The 21,625-nt window shown below is 47.6% G+C and overlaps 1 protein-coding gene across 1 annotated transcript in view; it reads left to right on the forward strand.

Moving 5' to 3' along the window:
- The window catches only part of Evc2 (EvC ciliary complex subunit 2), an 89,595-nt gene extending 79,986 nt beyond the window's left edge, over positions 1-9,609 (forward strand). The window contains exons 17-20 of the mRNA XM_036200958.1: positions 1,160-1,247; positions 3,224-3,420; positions 6,161-6,262; positions 9,003-9,609. Coding sequence (XP_036056851.1) covers positions 1,160-1,247; positions 3,224-3,420; positions 6,161-6,262; positions 9,003-9,270 — 655 coding nt within the window. The 3' untranslated portion in view covers positions 9,271-9,609. The remainder of the gene's footprint in view (positions 1-1,159; positions 1,248-3,223; positions 3,421-6,160; positions 6,263-9,002) is intronic.
- The last annotated feature ends 12,016 nt before the right edge of the window (positions 9,610-21,625 follow it).

Below are 21,625 nucleotides of genomic sequence, written 5' to 3' on the forward strand. Positions count from 1 at the left end.
GGGTCGTCAGGCTTGGTGGCAAGTGCCTTTCCCTACTAAGCCACCACCTAAAGAGGCCCCGTTTAGCTTTTTATTTTCAAATAATTATAAACTTAGAAGAAGTTGTGAGGGTATTAGAGAGAGGTCCCACGTGTCCCTACCCTGCTTCCCCACCTGGTGACATCTTACACCATGGTGGCACAGTGTCAAAGCCAGGGAGTAGTGCTGGCTTAGGAAGGGCTCTGTTCTGATTCCACTGAGCTGGAATTTTAGCCCCTGCTTCTGTACAGCCACAAAATAGGCAGGCTCCTTGTTCATTCTTTGCTCTTTCACGATTCACGTCAGAAGATTAGCTTTTGCCTGTGGCGTTCAGTGCTCCCAGAGAAACACCATTTCCTGCACCTCTCTGACTCCCCACTGCGACTATGGTGTTTGTGTGTAAAGGAGCCGATGCAAACTGTTTACAGCGCGCATTGACTGGTTTTTACAAGTACGCAGATTGACTGGAGGAAGCACTCCGTTTGGTTTCTGGGTGGGGAGACTACAGTGATTTTATTTGAGTTTGTTTCCTGGGTAAACTCAGCATCGAAGTGCAGATTCGTGAACACGGAGGTGTTGATTTATGTGGGGGCTTTTAAATTTTTTATGATTATTGTCATGTTCTCCTGCTCCCTGTGGGGATCTGCAGGAATCTGGGCTTGGATCTGAGTTGTACCTGCACAAGCCTTGGGTTGTGATAGCCACTGGGACTGTGGGGCTGATCAGTGGCCTCACCTTTGACACAGAGCCAGCATGGGGACCCAGCAAGCCTCTTGTAGCAAGGTGGCAGCTGGGCTGTCTGTGGCCATCTGTGGACAGTGACTTTGGTCCTTGCTTCAGCACGGGGCAGATGTAGATGTGGACCCCAGTTGCTGGTCTCCCTGGTGCCAGACAGGGGGACCAAGCTGAGTTTCCAGAACAGGGTCATAGAGCACCTGTGAGCCACAGAACGGTGGTCCTCTTTCAGCTCAGAGGAGCTCCACTCCTCTGTAGGAAGTGGTCCAGGTGAGGAGGGGCAGGCCAGCTCTTCCTCCTTTTCCTCCCGAAGCTCTCACCTGTGAGCTTTTGTCCCTTGAACAGACAGATGTGCTGTCAGCTCCCTATGGCTCAGCTGGACCTTTGGATTTTCTCATCACTCTAGGCTGAGAGAAGAGCAGCAGAGCAGTGCAGTGCTGGAAGATTCTCTGGAAAGCATGGAGGCTGACACCATGGCCAGCCTGTGCAGCCAGGTGAGAGAGCCCGTCCCTATCCATGGACATTTTCCTTCTCAGAAGGGACATCTTCCCTGTGTCAGATGAGGATGGTCCAGCCTCTGGTTCATGATCAGCTCAGGTCCAGCAGGCATGATAATGATGACAGCCATGGTGTTAAGACTCTTTGTCCCCAAGAACAAGACAAAGTCTCCTTACTGCCAACATGTCCCATTTATAGTGAGGCCTGAGATGGCTGTGTCTGGCTGGTGTGTACAGACATCTCTCTTGCCAATGTTCCCTACACACTACAGTTTAGCAGCGACTCTCATAACAACCCCAGTCCTTCCTCACAGCAGAGCAGATAGAGAGAGCTCTTCATCCCTTCCTCTCTTCACTCTGTCTACTCATGAACTTTCTCCAAATATAGATCAGGCTCTGGCAGCCCTGACCCCAGATCCTCCACACCCCTGCCTGGCTTTGCTGTATTTGTCCCCCACTGTATAAAATCCCATTTTCAGGTTCCTCGTGGCTTTACCCAGCAGGTCTGCATGGAGAGGATGATTGGACCATGGGCCTGAGTGCAGGTATCTGAGATGGTCTGCACTTGGCTGAGCTGGGGGGAGGTCTTTTGCTTCACTCTTGATGTTTCTTTATAAATGCCTTAGGGCAGAGACAGTCGGGGCTCATTGATTCCAGGCCCTCTGGAGGTTATCCTGTATTCTCTATCTGTTCATCTCCACACTCTAAATCCTTCTATCTTATATTTCCTGCTGGTCTCACTCAAGAAAACTCTGGGGAGCTGTGGGGATTGGTAGGTAGCCGCTCCACAGGGGACCAACAATGGCCACCCAGCAGCTGAGAGGAGAGGCTTTTATTTGGGTCTTGGTGGCACTTGGAGAAGCCTTTACTCTTGGTTTTTGTTGTTGCTTTTGGCTGGGGGCAGGGTGTCATTCCAACTCAAACTCATGGCAGCCCCGTCTCTCTTCCTGAGTGCTGGGATTATAGTGATGTGCCACCGCACTGGGCAAAGCCCAGCTCACTGTGTCCTCACTCAACCCTCTGGAGCAGTGTTGGGAGTCTCACTTTACAGATGAGGAATTTGAGCCACAAAGAGAAATAAAATCATGACCCAAGAGCTCAGCATTTGGCTCAACGAGACGGGGCATGCAGCGAAAGGTGTGGGGAGTGCAGAATCAGTACATTTTTAAGATTTTTATTTTGAAATCATTTGGGCACGTTAGGGTATAGGAAGTTGTACCATCCACCTTTTGTTTCCTGTTTCCTTGGGTTTGCCTGGTGCCATATCAAACCTAGCATGAAACATTCACATGGCTTTCCGTCCAGTTATCACATAGATTTCCTGGAACCACAGCAAGGATGCAGAATTACCCAACCCAGCTGAGACCTCCCTGTGTGTCAGTTCACAGCCACGCCCACACTTGCTATCCCCAACCCCAGCAGCCATGGGCCCATCCTCCATCTTCTGCTGAGGTGTTGCATGTATGGTATATATGGTATAGCCTATTTCCCATGGAGACAGGCAGTTCCACCCGCCATAGAGTCCTTGAGCCCTTCCTTTTCGTTGCTGAGCGGTGTTTCACATGTCTTCTGTAGAGAGGTGACTCTAATCATCCACTGGTGTTGGGACACTCAGCTATGCCCAGAGCTTTCACTATCCCAGGGGCCTCCCAGAAGTGGAGCAGGAGATGGAGAAATACGCCTGACTGCCCTGATGCAGGCTGGGGCACCTGTGACATGGTACTGGCTTGCTCAAGTGAGCTAGTTCAGAAGGGGTGGGCGAGCTGCCAGAGCCATTGTGGGTGCCAAGGCTGCTGACCACAGACATTTTTTTGACAGCTTTGTGAATTCAGAATGTTTTCCAGGCTGAGCCACTGAAATATGTATTACCCCAGGACAACAAAAACATTGAGAATGTCATGAATTAGATATTGCTGCCCAGCAGGTCCAGAGAGAGCCAAGGCTTTTAGTTCTTCCTTTATGTGTCCTCATAGGGACTGCGGCTGGTGTCCTACCTCTCGAAGATGACAATGGTGCCAGGGAGCGCGCTGCTCCGACTCCTGAGTCTGGTGCTTCCAGCGGCTTCGCAGCCTCAGCTACTGGCCCTGGTGGACACAGTCAGTGAAAAGCACTCAGACCACACAGCGGAGAATGAGAGCAGTGGAGAGCAGGCTGAGCAGGGCAAGAGGAGGTGAGCTCCGGGTGGGAGGTTGTCTGGGGGAGCCAGGTCTGACCAGGTAAGAAGCAGAGGGAGAAGGACGCCACCCATAGACCTTCTCAGCAGCCCCCCACTTCCCGGAGCTCGTCTTAGGAAACCTGCGTAGCTGGTCCACTACTTTGTACTTTTATCACCAACTTCAAGTGAGTCTTCAGAACACACATTGCTCTAGGGCCATCAGAATGTTTATTATGCATACTATTAAAAAGACATTAAAAGTACGTAAAGAGGAAAAGAAGAAAGTATTCATGTTAGCATTTGGTTATATTTCTTCCTTTGCAGCATGTTTCCCTGCTGTGTTTTGTGAATGTATGTATGTGTACGTGTGTGTTTTGGGGTGTATTGAGGTATGTTTGTGTGTGTACTTGCATGTGTATTTTGCCTATATTAACGTGAACATTCTGTTGTTTATCAGTTTATAATGGGGTTATGCTCTGATAAATGGCTTATAAATCATCAGTAGATAATGTGGTTAATATGCCTCATGTGTCCAGTGTCTGGGCCCAGTGGCAGAGTTCACCACAGTGTCTCCTGTGGCTGGTAGGGAAGGCTGCCCCTCCTGCAGCCCGCACCCCAAATATGCCTGGAGAAGACCCAAGTTCAAATTTCAAAGCACCATTTCTCCCAAATGTCTGTTGCTTTCCCACCTTCACAGAGTGAATGTGAGTGAAATCATCTCAGGTCAGGGTGTACAGGCTTAGGCCAGGGTTTGGTGAGTATGCTGTATGCATACCCTCACCGTCTGCTCTTCAGACCTTGGGACACAGCAAGTTTCCTTACTCCTGCCCAGTTTTTGTGCCACTGGACTGCATTTCCCGCTGTTTATGTGAGTTTCATATGGGTTCATATGAGTTTCAACAGTGTGGCATAATGTGGGTAACTTTCCCCTGTTCTGGGATATGCGGTGGGGGCCCATTTCCCTCTCTCCACAGATCTACCCACAAGGGCTTTTCTTTAGAGTTGTGGTCCAGGTCTGAATTGAGTCAGGAAAAGCTCCTCAAGAGACAAGGCTGGGAACCTTGTCTGTTTCACCAGGTCTGAAAACCTTGTGCTCCATCCCTGGAATGGAAGGAGGGAACCAACTCCTGCAAAGTTGTCCTCTGACCTCCACATGCACACCATCGTGTGCACAGACACACAATATACATATATATTCTTTTCAAGAAGGAAAAGCAGGAAGCATGGTGTGAAGGCAGGCAGTGGAGGTTTGGGGAGCTTCAGCAGTGACATTGGAGAATAGAGTCTATGGGAACCAGAGCATAAGGTGAGTAAACAGATTGAAAATTGTGGAAGACCCAGCCCCAACCCCAATCAAGATCCTTAGCAGCTAGGATGGGCACCTGGCAGCTAGGAAGCTAGTGACATGGTCCAGGTGTGCCCAAGCAGGTGTCCTGAGGGACATTACTTTTCCTGATAAAAGGGGCAGTCTCTTTTCACTAGTCATAAACTTGGATTCAAAGGCTTAAGTTTGCAGAAGACAAAAAGGCCATGGTGGGAGGAGCCAGAGTGAGACAAAGTCAGGGGCATGGCATGAGTCCCAGAGGCTAGAAGAGCCATCTTAGTGCCTGTGGGTTCAGCACAGTTAGACAGGTTAGGTTTGGGTGAGACCAGAAGAGTGGGTGTAAGTATATGGATATAGCTGGAGGACTGGGTGTGGTTAGAGGTCTAGTCTACTGTAAGTGTGTTCTGAAGACTGGGTGTGGATGTGATCAGAAGGCTGGATGTAAGCATGTAAGAAGACTGGGTGTGGGTGTGGCCTTGGCTCCTGATTCCTTAGCTCGCATCTCTACACACTTCATTCTGAGGCACTTTATCTCTAAGCCTGTGAGGGGTTGACAGTCTGGGCTGGGCCCTGGCAGACTCAGAGAGCTTTCAGGAAAAGAACATGCACCTTCCTTCTCTTTGCTCTGGCTCCTGGGGGGTGGGGAAGGGGAGGACAGCAGTCACTCTTGGGACCCTGGTGCCTGGTCATCACATCAGCTCCGAGTCTTGAGGTTTCAGTAACAGAATCTGTCAGTTAGAAGAGAGCAGGTGTCCTGAGGGACATGTGAGACCCAGAGAAGCCCCAATGTCCATTGCAGGAAGGCCAGCAATCAGAGGCTAGTTCAGGAGGTCATGGATTCCTAAGGGCAACTGTCCCCATCCCTTACTGAGTATCTGGGAGCCACAGTGACAGCTCCCTCAGTTCTGTGCTATCGTGTGCTGGCTTGAGCCCAAGGCCCGCAACAGCTCTACCTTCGTCTGGCTCCTTCAGCCTGGAGTTACACAGCCAGGTGGCCTCCAGCACTGCCTGACTACCTTCCAAGCCTCCATGTTTGCATTCCTGAATCCATAGCATATCTGCAAGCTCTGAGTGTGTCCCCGTGTCTGTAGCACTAGGATTCTGTGGAATGTAAGAGACAATCCCACCTGCACTGAGTGTGAACCCTGGGGACAGAGGACACAGGAGTCAGTACATCTCTTCAAACACTCTCTTAGGACTCCCTTCTTTAAACAGCTTGTCCCCCACCTGATTGATGGTGTCTCTCACTGCCTGTGGTCCCCTCCAGGCAGGGATGAACTATGGACCAGGCTTGAGATTGAGACTCAGCGAATCTCCAACCTGAAGGGATGGGGCCCCATAGGTTTTAGTTGTTGTTGCTGTTTTTTTGTTTTTGTTTTTGAATCAGATTTAATTAATTTTTAAATTCTTAACACCCTCCTTCTACATCAGGAAACACCAGGGCTGGTGGCAAGCTTTGGACAGCAGACTGAGAGCAGATCTGGTGAGTCAAGGATTGGAGAGGATGCTCTGGGCCCGCCGGAAGAAGGAGAGGTGAGGAGTCCAGGTGTGGGAGGGAGACGGTGGGATGGTGGCTGCTGGGGCATGGCCAAATTGCCAGGGAGAGGGTGGGAAGGTGGGACGTTCTTTCCCAGAGGACAACACACCTTTTTTCCTGGTCTTGGTTTATAAGCTGAAGACAAGCCTGTAGCTCTCAGTAGGAGAATGTTCTCCTAACATTTATTAGCATTTTAATTACTGTATTTATTTTAGCTAATAGCAGGGTTTAACGAGATATAATTAGAAAAAGAATAAATTCCTTGGAGTTCCTCAGACTTTACTGTTCCCAAAGCCCTTTTACTTCTTGTTGTTCAGAACCTTCTAGAAAGTGGAGATGCTAAAAACAGAGTTTAGGGAGGCCCATGCAGAGGCCCAGGACTGTGGCTGGGGAGGGGTGTGGTGGTCATGGGCTTGGGGTTGTCAGACTCACCCTCTACTTCTGTGAACTTCCAGGCTTGCCTCTTCCCGCCAGTGCCTGTCTCTCTTGTCTGTGGTCTTTGCACACTCAGGTCTCAGAGGGAAGGGAGAGCGCACCATTTCACATTGCCACAGAACCGCAGAACAAGGGTCTCCTGTGGTTCCAAATAGAGGAGGTCAGAAAAATGTCACCTGAGGTGGCACATAGTGGCTTTAAAAATGTGACAGCCACAGGTTGGGGCGGTAGCTCAATTGGTAAGGTGCCCGCCATCCAGGCATGAGGACCTGAGTTCAGATCCCCACCTCCCCAGTAAAATGTCAGGCAAGGCCCCATAATCCCAATACTGGGGAGCAGGGACAAGAGGATTGCTGGAGCTCACTGGCCAGCCAACTCAGCCAATTGGTGAGTTCTATGATCAATGGGGGGGCCTATCTCAAAATATAAGGTGGAGAAGTGATAGAGCACACCAGATGTCAACCTCTGGCTTTTACATGCATATACACTTGTGTTTAGAACTACCAGGTATGCATGTATACCACACACATGCACATACAAAGTAACATCAGCTGGACACATAATGGCTTAAAAAGTGTCACTCTATTTACTCTGGGATTGGTGGCTGTACATCTGTCCTTCTACAGTTTCTCACAGATGAAAGTCCTGAGACCTCATGTCATGGATTGTCTGCTATGGAAAGCATGGAACCATTCCATAATAGATTGTTGTCTGTGAAGAGACATCATGACCACCACAAGTCTTATAAAGAAAACCTTTAATTGGGGCTTGCTTTCAGTTTCAGAGTTTCAGTCCATTATCATCATGGTGGGGGAACATGGTGGCATGCAGGCAGACATGGTACTGGAGTAGTTGAGAGTTCCACATCTCTCAGGCAACAGGAAATCAACTGACAGTCACACTGAGGGAAACTTGAGCAAAAGAGACCTCAAAGCCCACCCCCAGAGTGACACACTTCCTCCCACAAGGCCACACCTCCTCATATTGCCACTCCTTTGGAGGGCCCTTTTCTTTTCAAACCACCACAGTTGGATATCAGAATAGAGTACCCAAGAAATAAGATCAGGATATCGAGCAGGAGAAGTCAACTCAAGTCCAGACTAGAAACAGTATTAGATCTGCTTGCTTGTAAGGTATTCTTCTCACACCCATGCCGTGCTGTGCTGATGGTACAGAGTGGGTACTAGCCACAAGACATAGTGTTCCAGTCTCCAGAACAGACAGTGCCAGAGAGAACTGATTCCCAGGCTTCAGGGAGGGGTGTTCAGGCAGTGGAGCTGAACCCGCACATCATCTTGGAGAAGGCCAGGAGCCTCCCGGGTGGACCCTATCGATACAGCCTTACACCAAGCTGCTTGGAGCCAGGGGAGAGCCCTGTGGCTGTAAGGTCACATGTGACTCTCAGGAGTGGTTATAATGGCCACAGTGGCAGTCAGGGATCCAGGGACAGCATTCCAGCAGACCTGTCATGGGGGACTTCCTAAGCTTGCCGCATTCTGTCTCAGATGCATTCTCTCCAACTTCTCTTGGTTGTCTGGAGCCCGCTTCCCGGGTGAGGTCTGTGGGGTGGGTTTTCAAGTGTTTGTCAGGGAGCTGGTTGATGAATAGTGGAGGTGGAGGGAACTCTGCCTCTTTCCATAGAGTGAATATTCCAGGCAGCAAGTTAACAGTGTGCAGGGGCTCACAAGACCTCTGAACCTTTCACACTCTGAGCCAGTGAGGGTGGCCAGCAGTGCACCCCACTACAGATTTCATCTGATTTTAGGGACCACCAGTGACCAGAGGGGAGGGAAAAAAACAACACTTTTTCGTGGTACTTAGAGCTGGAGAGATGGCCCAGTGGGTAGAAGTATTTGGTGCTCGTGGCTTAAATGAAAACGGCCTCAGAGGCTCGTGGATTTGAACGTTTAGCCACCAGGGAGGGGCATTATTAAATGCTTTCTTTTATAAGGATTGTCTTGGTCATGGTGTCTCCTCACAGCGAAAGAACAGTGACTAAGATACCGCTCTCGACAGAACTGGAGTTTGGTTCCCAGCCCCACGTTGAGCAGTTCACAACAACCTGTAACTCCAGCTCCAGGGGGTCCATCACCCTTTTCTGGCATCTGTGGGCAGTACATGAACATGGCACACACAGAGACACACAAACAAAAATGAATCCTTAAAAATAAAATAAAATAAAATGACACTTATTTGGGGTGTCAGGACCTAAGGAGGGGTTCTCCTAGAGAAGTGTCAGAACGCTAAGAAGGGTCAGAATGGGGCCAGAATATAGAATGTAACTTTCTCTTCTTTCTGTAGCATATTGAAGAAGGTGTATATTCCTGTCCAGGAGAGGGTGATGTTCCCTGGAAAAGGAAGCTGGCCACACCTGTCCATAGAGCCTATTGGGGACCTGGCACCCATGCCCATCACAGGGGAGGACACCATGGACGTATTAAACACAGGAGAGAAGATCTTCATATTCAGGAGCCCAAAGGAGCCTGAGATCGCCTTGCGTGTACCTCCCAGAAGGAAGAAGAACTTCCTGAACGCCAAGAAGGCCAGCAGGGCCTTGGGCTTGGACTGACCGAAGGGAGTGTATTAAGTGTCTTAAGCCAGGTGTATCTTTCCTCCAGCCCCGCCTGGGTTGGTCTGTCTGTCCGTATCATACAGCTTGCAATAGACATGCTTGCAACATAGACACAGTGCCACACATTGGCTCTCCAGTACTCAGTCACTCTGGTCCTCCGAGTTTCTGTTCAGTCCACCCTCTTTTGTGCCACAGGACACAAGCACACCTTTCTTCTAGGTCCACATGACCAAGATCTAGGGGGGACCCACCTCACCCCACCTTTCTTGCACAGACTGCTGCTTGTTGCTGGGATGGGTTCCCACCAGAGGAAGGTATAGCTCTCTGTTGTTACAATGTGCATTACATGTTCTGTTTTTCATTAAAAGGAACTTTTTAAATGAATGTATAACAGTGGACCTCCTTTTTTACTTTGTGTAGGGGTTTTTTGTGGCTGGTTTTGTCTATGCTTTGGCTCTCCATGGTGGGCTGCAACAGAAAGACCCATCCTTTCCTACAGAGGCCCAAATGTGCCAGCCCTCTGTTGCCAGTTCAAGGTAGAGTTGTTTTTTCTCATTTTACAGTGAGAACATTCAGGAGAAGTAGGATCCTAAAGCTGGGAAGTTGTAGAACCAGGCTTCATGGTTTGTGGCCCAAGCCTTGGTTCATTTTCTAGGCCTTGGTCAATGGACATGTTCAGGGCTTGTCTTAGTTAGGGTTTCTAACTCTTATAAAGGAAAATGTTTCATTGAGGTGGAGACTTACAGTTTCAGAGGTTCAGTCCATTATCATCATGGTAGGACATGGTGGTGTGCAGGCAGACGTGGTGCTGGAGAGGTAGCTCAGAGTTCTACATCTTGTAGTCAATGGGAAGTGAACTGAGGGTCACACTGAGCAAAGCTTAAGCATAAGAGACCTCAAAGCCCACCCCTCAGTGACACATTTCCTCCAACAAGGCCACACCTACTCCAACAAGGCCACAGCTCCTAATAGTGCCACTTCCTATGAGCTTATGGGAGCCCTTTTCATTCATAATACCACAGGGCTCCACCGTCTTTGCAGATATGGAGAAGCCATCTCCAGCCCTCACAGCTCACATGGGACCTCTGTGTTCTCTGATCCTCCCAGGCTCACGACAGTTGATAGTCCTGTGATGTCTCCTCAGGGGCAGAAAGCTAATAAGAAGGGGAAGAACAGGCCACTGATGAAGTTCCTAAACTACATCTATGCCCTTCCTCCTCCAGCTTCTTTTAGGGGCCCCTTACTCAGTACTGATATTCCAGTAGCAGGGTACCATCTAAGGAGCCAACTACCTACATCACTCCATTAGTAGAGACACAAAGGGAGCATTTTATATCCCAGAGAGGGCTGGAGCAGGCTGATTTTTTCTCAAGCAAAATCAAGTAGGTAGGTAGAACAACATAGACAGGAAGAATGATTTTTCACTTTGTGGTACTAAGGTTCAGAAGTAATTGTGGGCACCTCACCTCACCCACTACCCTGTATCTGAAGGCATCTCAGTGCTGTGGGCCACTGTGCATCTAGGAGACTGCACCTAGTGATGATGGGGTGAAGGGAAGCTGAGGGTCTTCCTTCATTCTCTGAGGGCCAGAAGCCCTCCTGCAAAGCCACAGCTATTCAAAGCAAATCCCAGGCTTCCTACAATTCCATTATCATTATTTCATTCCGTACCTCTAAAATAAAGAGGTCTTATTTTTGTTTTTAAACCTTTAGCACAGTACAAACCAATGATTAACCCTTGAGAAAACAAGATTTTACCAAGAAGAAAATTCAATTAATACCCTAATGGCTGAGCTTTAAATAAAATGTTATTAGCTATAATAAAGTAGATGTCAAATATCTACTTAAAATGGTGCTTAGTTCCCTAAGGTAACTGGACAGAGAGGCAGGCAGTAGCTCTGTGTGTGTGTGTGTGTGTGTGTGTGTGTGTGTGTGTGTGTGTGTGTGTGTGAAGAGAGAGAGAGAGAGAGAGAGAGAGAGAGAGAGAGAGAGAGAGAGACTGTGAGATAGAGAAAAATGGTATATGGATAATGCATCATGATTATAAACACCGAGAAGCACAGCGTTTTCTAGCTATAGACCTGTTAATAGAAGCAGATAAACAAATTCAGTTGTGGGGCACTAGCTCATGGACCAAGTAGACCCCCTAAAGCCATGGAGCTCAGCCCCTTCCATAAAGCAGTATTGAATCTGCACGGAGCCCTTAACATCTTCGCACACACTTAAACTTGTGTCTAGGTGACTTATGATGTCTAACTCAATGAGGCGTGCTGAAAATCACTCTTAGACTATAGTGACAAGAAAAAAAAAAACAACCTTGCGCATTCAATACAAACTCAATTCAATTAATTTAAAACCCACACTTAAATGAATCCCTAGATACAGAAACTCAGGCTATCAAGGATGGACTGTAGGCACTTTCTGGGGGACAAAATGAGGCATGGAGACAGCAGGGGTGGGGGGTGTCTTCTGTCATAATATTCTCTTAAGGCTGGGACACAGGAAGATAGTTTGGTGCTTACCTCTCAAGAATGAGGCCTTAGGTTCCACCTTCAGTATGGCCCAACAGAAAAGAGGGGACAAAAGCCACTCCATCATGTTTTTGTAAGCATGTACATGGCACATGTGTTGCTTTATTAAATGCCCCTCTAGTTCAGTGTTTGGAGTCTAAGTTCTGGCTCATTGCTGGTTCTGACATCTAAGGAGTGTCTGACCCCAGCCTTGTAATTTCACCTCTGATGGCTTTAATGTCCTTGTTCATCAATTTAAATGCATGGAATGGCTGGGCTTTAAATAAAACTTTATTGACTATAATGAAGTAGACACAAAGTAACTACTTAAAATGGTGTCCTGTTCCCTGAGGTAACTGGAGACTGTGTCACCAATGGTGCACTAGTTGAGGACAGTATCAGGAAAACTGTAAGTGCTTTAAATCAGTGCATAAAGAAGCCCTGAGGCAGTGGGGGGTGGGGTGCTCAGGTGGCCACAGTCCAGAGACAGGCTTGGATTAGGGCTCTGCATTCTTCTGTGATGGGCTGTGGGGCCCTGGATGAGCATCTCCACCCTTCATCGCTGAGGCTGAAACTGCTTCTCTGAGGACATATTGTTGTGAGCTGCAGACAAAATGCCACCTTGGGTGCCCACCACACGCCAATGCCTATGGGACAGCAGCCAGTAGCTGCCTGGACATATAATTGACAGACCAGTGCTGACAGTACTGTAACATAATAAAATGTTATGTGTTAGTTTTATCATTGCTTTCTAGCTTTTTAATTATGTTGGTGAATATTTAATGACATACAAAGCTCTGGTAAATAGCAAGTAGCAAGTGAAAAGAGCAGACGAAATGGCAATCTTGCTGGGCCTTCAGTCAATGTCTGGTCAGGGAAGGCAGGAAAGGAGAAAGGGAGGGAAGGAGGGCACTCTACCTCTTAAAGGTTCCTCTACACCCTAACAGCACCAACACATGGGTCCCCTGCTGACCTTCAAGATCAATCTACACCATCTCCAATTTCATTTTCTGATTATGCAAAATAACTTTCTCCCTCCAGTTAGGAAACTAGGGGGTGAAATGCCAGGAGCATCCCAAGAGGAATAATCTGCTCCCTGGCTCCTGCTATTAATTTGGCTGTGCTGTTCTGAAAATCAGTTAATACCATATTCCCAATTGTTGCCTAGAATTGAACCTCCTGGGGTGGAGATAGGTGGGTAGATAATGAAATGGAGTTGGTCCCAGATTAAACTAATGCAAATGAAGCCTTGAAGATGGGGGGTGGCCTCACCCTTTCACTGGGGGCCCAGCATTTGACAACTTCCAGGAGCAAGTTGCAATATTTATGCTCTCTCTCTCTCTCTCTCTCTCTCTCTCTCTCTCTCTCTCTCTCTTTCTCTCTCCTTCCCTCCCTCTCTTCCTCCCTTCCTCCCCCCCACATCTTTACTTGCATTTCTGGCCACAGTCCTGATCTCACGGCCAGGCATGCCCATGCAATTCAGTGGCCTCTTTGTGGCTTATTTAAACCCCAGCGATTTGAGACTGTCTCCCTCCTCCCCAGCTGACACAGGTTCCAAGTTCCAGAGACACAGCATTTGCATGCCTGGTTTCCCGTGACTAGCCATCTCTCTGTTGTTTGTGTCCTCTCACCCTGGCCTTGCAGCCCAGACTCCCCTTTGGCTGAGCACAGGGCTGTGTGCTGTGTAGAGGAGAGCTGGACTCCAGGACTGCCCTCAGGCCACCTGAACAGACAGACCCCTCTGCAGTCACTGTATCCCTAGCCCCAGGGCTCAGGCATGAGTTCCCCCAGAATACCTGGCAATCTCATACCTACACACACACATACACCCTTCTCCACTGACAGGCCCAGGGTGGGCTTTGTATGGACGCCTTCTAGAATATGCTCCAGTCTGTGTCTTGCCTGCTCTTCCCTTCTTCCAGAACCTAGCCTTCTCTACTACTTTTATTGAGACCGTATCTTTGCCAGCTATGTGCCATCACGTGCCCTAGATGTACAGAATTCTCCCAGCTCAGAAAGCAACTTAGACCCTCTAGAACTGGCCCCTTGTGAGAGGCCGTGGGCTTCAGAGTTGTTCCTTGTATGGATGAAGAGATTATTTTTGGAGACAATATCTGAGATCTTCCTTTGATGCCCTGTGAGTCATGGAGACTGGGAGACCCTGTGTACTGGCTGCTGCTACTTGTGTGAATGAGTGGGTGGTAGGAGGGGGAACAGTACGAGGAAACCCAGGTTGGCTCAGGATTTCACCAGCCTCAGCAAGGTGACCATGAGTACTTCTGATGATGTCTGGAAGAGCTCAAGGTGGTACCACATGGGTGGATTTCTGGAAAATAATAAATTGACTATAGGCAGGCGGTGGTGGTGCACACCTTTAATCCTAGCACTCAGGAGGCAGAGACAGGCAGATCTCTGTGAGTTTGAGGCCAACCCGGGGCTACCAAGTGAGTCCCAGGAAAGGTGCAAAGCTACACAGAGAAACTTTGTCTAAAAAAACAACCATAATAATAATAATAATAATAATAATAATAATAAATGGCCTATAAATTTGTCCTCAACATAGTTTAGTGACATTGTACACAAAACTTCAGCCCTTGGAACCTCATCCCCATAATTCCAAGCTGGGACTCTGTCACAACACAGGAGAATAAATACACAACTCTCATTGGAGATTGCCTAGGGCCAACCTCTCACCCTGTCATGTGATGAGGATCCCAGTTCTAGGTGGAGAACCCAGTTCTTAGCCTGTGTGCTCACCTATGAACTCATAGTCTTTGTACAGTATTTAACCAGTGTGCCTCTGAAAGGACCAGAGTCATCACAGGACACACCAAGATCAAGTTCTCACTCAGTGCAAAGGAGGTTTATTTGCCCTGGAGAGACAAAGAGCAGGGAATAAGAGACAATCATAGGAGACAGAGGAAGGGGGAGAGGGAGAAGGAAGCAAGCCAGGAAGCAGTGTTTCTCAAGGCTTCTCATTCCCAGAGTGAAGGGAGCTCTTTCCTCTACATGAGGATTTCTGGGCTGTGTTCTAGGATGTGGCTCAGAGCTTGGCAAGGCTCTTATCCATCGAGTTCCTTTTTACAGATTTCTTTGGTGGAGTAAAGCAGAGTTCAGTGTGCTGCCAATCATTTCCCACCATTAACCCAAGATCTACCTGAGTCATTCGCTCTGGGTTCCCTTCAGACAGAGAAGTCCTAGTCTGTCTGGAGGGAAGCAGTCCCCAGGCCCGTGTAAGCACTTAACATGGCTCGCTGGAGTCTCTCTGGATGCTTCTCTTGTCCTCATGTAATATCTCCCTTGAGATTTCTCACAGCTCTCTGCTGAGCATTAAGGGTGCCCTCTGAGGGTCCCAGCACTCTGTCCGCCATTTCTGGCCAGCCTGTGCTCCATGAGGTCTGACCAGATCCCTTCTTTGCATAAGGGCCTGGGAAGTCTCTCTCTCGGGAAGACGGTGGCTCAGTTGTAGGCTCCATCCATGATCTCTCTTTCCTCATGGTCATTGTCCTTGCCTCGTGTTCAGTATCTTCATATTGTACCATTTGCCTGTCCAGTTTAAGTGTTCCAGGTGTGGGTAATCTTGCCCTTGCTGCTGAATGTCGGGGATGTTTTCACTTGTGTTTCTCTGTTCACAACACTCAGACCTTTTTCTTCCTTCATGAATTGTGCGGTCATTTCTTCTCTCATTGCTCTCTAGAGTTTTCTTCTTCCCAGCATCTTGGAAAACTCTATGGTGACTTCTGTATCTGGAACAATAGCTCTTTGTGAATATGGGATCAAAATCCAGCATATTTCCCCAGGATAATCACTGTCTTTTTAATTTTTATGTTTTTTTTTCATCCAAATGTTTTAATTTTAAGATAAAATGCTTTACTTTATTGCTTCTAAATTATTAAGTGCATTTCTTTAAAACTAACAAAAGTCTTCACACTAGGTGGGAACCATTCAGCACAGATAAGTGATAAGCATCCCTGGAGTGGGGCACTGAGGTTCCCATGTGATAAGAAACTGACAAGAGCTACATTTGTTTTGAGAATGATACCTTAGAAACAAATTTGCAAGGCTCTAGCTTGAAACATGGTGTTGCTACAGTTATGTAAGTGAACCCAGGATGCTGGCCTCAGTTGCTGTCTCAAGCTCTGTTTGTACTGAAAGGCTCTGTGAGAATCTGCTCCAAGTCCAGGAGCTTGCTGAGGCCAAGGATATTGATTACTCCATGTGCTACTGAACATATTTAAAGTACACAACGTGGGGCTTGGGGGCACATAATGAAATGATTACTATAGTTGGTCAAATTAGCACGTGTGTGTTGTGCATGCATGTGTGTGTGCGTGTGTGTGTAAACATGTATATATGCACATGTGTGTCTCCTCTTGCCAATCTCCCATTTACAATGTCATCTCGTTAACCTACTCAGTGGGTGAGCCTCACAGGAACTGCATCCTTTGGGAAAGCCCATAGAATCTTGCTCGGGTCCCAAAGTCCTTCAGACTTCTGTGGCTCACCAAGTCTCATTTGTACATGGAAGAACCACAGAGTTCATTACCTTATGTGCAGCTTTGGAAGCTGGCTGTCCACCCCAGCACTGCACTGCCATGAGGTAGGATTACATTTTGTTACATTACAGATAAAGACAGGAAAGTTGGTATGGATATACAGACCACAACAGTGAAAGGCTTTTTTAAAATGATTCATTGGTTCCCCCAGTCCTATACCCACCATGGCATCAAGTATTCTAGAGAAGTTTTGAAATACATAGTTCCGACCAATGTTTTCCATCTGAGGAGACAGACTGGCATAATTCTTAGTTATTAATCACTCAAATTGCCGTGTAAACATTTATTGAGCACCTACTGTGTTTCCAGCCGCGGCTTGGTATAGATGTTTAAGACGGGTTCTGCAGCACAGTGGGGTGGAGCAGAAGGGGGCCCACCCATCTAGGGGGCTCTAAGTAGATACTAAACATTGTTAAGTCACTGCTAGTGCCATTAGTAAGACTGTTTTTTTTGTTTTTTTGTTTTTTTTTTTCAGTTCTTATTGTGAGAGTTCCTGCCCAGTTATTTTCCTATTTTCCTGTAAAGATGCTGGGCAATAGGGTGATCTGGCTCTCCAATTGGCAGGCACTGGACTCTCCTTTGCTGCTCTGGCTGCTTTGAGAAAATGGATTTTCAATGAAATCATCAGCCAGATTAGCAAAGGAGATTAGCTGGCTGCCACCTTGAATATTGGACAGACACCTCGAGGAATCTACATAATCATCTTAGGGCACTTGCTCTGCAGCTCTTCCCACCCAGGCCAGAGGGGGTGCACTTTCCCTGTGACCTAGCAGAGTGGTCACTATGATTGGTGCAGATACAAACCTTTATTTGCATGAAAAGTTTGCTGTGCAGGATGCAAATGCTCTTTCTCCAGCTGTACAGCAGGCTATTCAGCTCACTCAGCCACCCTCCTATGCTGTCTTTGCTGGAGTTGCTATACACGGCCCCATCAAAGACTTCTTTTGAGTGGTCTTTTCTTGCCTATTTTTAGTTGAACTGGTTGAGGTGGTCACATGAAGCAGAGAGGCAGCCAAGATCTATGGTGGACTAGCATGCTGAGCTACAGAAGCAATGAAACAGCTGGCTGCCTACATGCACCAGGAGGGCAGCCAGTGGGTGGAGCCACAGAGCAGGTTGCCATTGGAGCCACACAGTCCTGGAAAGAGGCAGAGGTAAAGCCAAGCAATTAACAAAGCTACAAAGGTGAGGGAATGGCTGCTACAGTGCAAAAGAGGTGGGCCTGAAGGCCAGAGGCCAGCAGCAGCAGCAGTAGCAGCAGCAGCGTGGAGGGAACTGCCACCCAAGCTGTGAGCACTGAAAAGCAGCTACAGCAGCCTAGCGCTGCTGAGCAGTCTGAAAGTGCGATGGGGGCAGGAAATGAGAGGGATGGTGATGTTATGGGTCTGGGGTCATTCAGAGATTCACCATGACCATGAATCAATTTTAATAAGAAGAGACTCTTTATTTAGATACTGGTATCCAACATGGGGCCAGGACTACATCTAAGAGCACCCCCAAGATGCAGCCCCTAGACATATCAGCCCAGAGCTTACAAAGGCAAACCCACAAGATTACATGTATTCTACCTACATGTAGGCAGGATCTTATTTTAATATATATGCCTTGCAGTTTAGTCATATTTTTAAGCAGAGAAAGCAAGTTCGACTGTAAATCCAGAAAAAGCAGTTAGTATGTGGCCTACTATCTTGTTGGAACAGCAAATTTTACAATATCAGTCAATTTAAGAATAGTCTTCAACATCTGGAGACAAAAGGGAAGTGGGCAGCTAGGGAGCCACCTGTATAAGCCAGGGGCTTACATACTAGAGACAGTTTTTGCATTTTGGTCTCTCAAGCACAGTAACTCTAAAGTTTAAATGTAACATTAACCATCATGGTGAAGGTAAGGAGAAGATGAGATGGGGTCCTGGGCTGAGGTTGGAAGATGACAGAGGGGATCAGAAGAGTTTTAGAAAGCTGCCAAGTCTTCAGGGTCAATGAGCCCAGACACCACAGGCCCCAATGCCTTAATACTGGCTGTGCTCAGAAATGTCTATCTGGGAGGCAGATGGGAATTCTCTGGCCTCTGTGGTAGAACCAGAAGTGGGGAGGGCATTTCTCCTTGCACAGACGGGAGTCATGGCAACTTTCAATTCAGTTTGCTTTGTGAGCCTATAACAATAAAATGTGTCCAGATGGAAATGTTGATGGCCACATCACTAGTGACTACAGTTACAGTGCCAGTGGCATCACCTAAACAAACAGCTGCTGGGGATGCTGTGAACGTGTTGCTCTGATTGACTGGTAAATAAAACACTGTTGGCCAGTAGCCAAGCAGGAAGTATAGTATAGGCAGGTTAAGCAGAGAAGAGAATTCTGGGAAGAGGAAGGCTGAGCCAGGAGTCGCCAGCTGCCACTGCCGTAAGAAGTAAGATGTAAAGTACCGGTTAGCCACAAGCCATGTGGCAACTTATAGATGAATAGAAATGGGTTAATTTAAGATACAAGAACTAGATAGCAAGACGCCTGCAGCCATACAGTTTATAAGTGATATAAGTCTCTGTGGGTTTACTTGGGTCTGAGTGGCTGCAGGCCTGAGAAAAAAAACGCCAGCTACAAACAGCAGTGACCACAGCATGGAGCAGGGACACCTCAGGGACAGCAACATTGGCAGCAGCCACAGAGCAATGGACATGTGCAACTATTGAGAATGTGGCAAGGACCACGAACACAGCGTCAGAAACCACATCAACAGCAAAAGCACTTCGCCAGTAACAACAGAAAAAACAGCAGCGTTGGCAGCTACAGTAGGGGCTGCAAAATCAGTAACAACAGCACCAGCAACCACAGTGCCCTCCCCCCACTGGCTCCTTCAGAAGTGATCCCTGAGCAGTGACCTCCATCCAGCAGTAGCAGAACCCACCAGCAGCAGAGATCTTCAGGAGCAGTCTCTATGGACGCCAGCCCTCCTTCACTGCCAGGGCCATCTCTACAGCAACGTCACTGAAAGATTTTCTTTCCCTGGGCTCAAGCTTAAATGCTCGCCTTTCATGAATTATCTCAGCCAGCCTCTGCCTTAATTATTTGTTGCTCTGATAAAACTCTATGACCCAAAGCCATTATAGAAGAATTGCTTTTGACTTATGGTTCCAGAAGGAGAGTCCATAATGGCAGGGGAATCTCTGGGCTGGAGCAGGAAGCCAAGAGATCACATCTTCATCTACAAACAGGAAGAGAATGTGAATTAGAAAGAGACCTTGAACTCTTCAAGCCCGTCCCCAGTGATGTACACCACCTCCCCAAACAGCACCACCTACTGGGAAGAGAGTGTAATACCTGAATTCAAGGTTGACATTTCTCATTCAAACTGCCACACCTCCCAAGACCTATCTGGAAAAAAGGAGAGACTGATGAATTTATACCCACAAGATATTGATAATTCAGTAAAAAAGAACTTGGAAAAGTTAGGCAGCACTGAGTTGGTCCTAGTTAGGGTTTCTGTGATTAATAAAACACTGACCAGAAACAACTTGAAGAATAAAAGTCATATTTGGCTTATGGGCTATGGTTTGTCATGAAGAGAAATCAAGGCAGAAGTTCAAGGCAGCAACCTGGAGCAGAGAACATGGAGGAAAACTGCCTTAAGATCATTGCTATGGCTTGCTCAGATTTTTCTTATACAAGCCAGGAACAGCAGTCCAAGGGTGGTACTGCCCACAGTGAGCTGGGCCCTCCCACATCAGTCAGTAATCAAGAGAGTACCCCCACAGAACCTGCCTACAGGCCATTCTAATGGAGGTCTTTTTTCAGTTGAGGTCCTCAGATGACTTCAGCATGTGTCAAATCAACAAAATACCAACCAGCACAGGGTTCTAACCTGGGCATTTTGATTATCTGAGTATCCCCAGGAAAGTCCTTTATTTTCCCTACATTTCAAGTATTTTAATCTTGCAATGACAAAGTAATATGAATTCTCTATCTGTCCCCAAGAACTCTGTAAGGCAGTGAGGAGATATTTGTAGGCTCTGATGGGGACACTTGGGTGGGAAAATGTAGTGTTAGATCAGACTAAGCACTACCTCAGGTCTATTTTGCCTCCCTACCCCCCCCCCCCCACCTCTCGTCTCTCATCCCGTGATTGCTCTCAGGGGCCATCAGCAAAGCTTGGAAGTATGAGAAAGGCGCCTTTTATCCTGTAAGCTTGTCATCTCCAGCTTATTACTGATGTCAGGCTGTTTTCTTGAGGAAGATAAAAAAGAAAACAATAAAAGAAACCCTTCACAAGGCAAGACTATCTAAAGCATTGTTCCTCACTCGTGACCTAGTCTCAGGGACCGCTGTTTGATAGGAAGATGGAAGAACGTACTGTGGGCATGTTTGTAGTGTTTTCTACATTTGTTTGTAGAACTGTGAGGCTCCAAGGGCAGTCCTAGAGCTGGCTGTCCATCGCATTGGCCATTCTGTGTTGACACTGGTGGCTCTGTATATGAAGATGGCATCTAGCCTTTGAGAAGTGGAGTACTGGAGAACATTCCGTGGCTGTCATTGTCTTTTATTCTGCTGCATATGACACAGTGGCACAGAGTGTGTAGGTTTGAAGGGGTTGACATTTACTTTTGTTCCTGGTTCTAGAGGTCTTAGGTCAAGGGCACACAACTGATAATGGCTTTCATGCTGCCGGAGTTCCCAAGTGGCACAAGGCATTGGCATACAATGGCATCAGCTACACACTTAAGTAGCTAAGGTTTGGAACTTGCTATGTAGTCCAGGTTGGCCTCAGATTTGAGATCTTTCTGCCTCAGACTTCCAAGGACTGGTCTCCCCTACTCTTCCTTATTAATTTCTATAGGTCTTCAACCTGTATGTGTGTTTGTGCACCATGTGCATTCCTGGTGCCTGCTACAGCCACAAGAAGGCATCAGATCCCCTGGAAGTAGAATTACAAATAGTTGTGAGCTACCATGTAAGTACTGAGAATTGAACCCAGGCCTTCTGTAAGAGCAGCCAATGCTCTTAACCAGTAAGCCATCAGCCATCTCTTCATTCTCCCTTTCTCTCTCTCTCTCTCTCTCTCTCTCTCTCTCTCTCTCTCTCTCTCTCTCTCTCTTTGGAGCTGAGGATCGAACCCAGGGCTTTGACTTGTTAGGCAAGCGCTCTACCACTGAGCTAAATCTCCAACCCCCTTTCTTTTCTTGAAAAGCTAGCAATACTCAGTCACAGGACCCACTCCACTGACTGTATCTAATCCTGATCACCACCCAGAGGCCCCACCTAAACACCACAGGACTAAGTTTTCTTCCTCTAC

This window comes from Onychomys torridus, chromosome 10 (assembly GCF_903995425.1).
Source record: "Onychomys torridus chromosome 10, mOncTor1.1, whole genome shotgun sequence".
Lineage (NCBI taxonomy): Eukaryota > Metazoa > Chordata > Mammalia > Rodentia > Cricetidae > Onychomys > Onychomys torridus.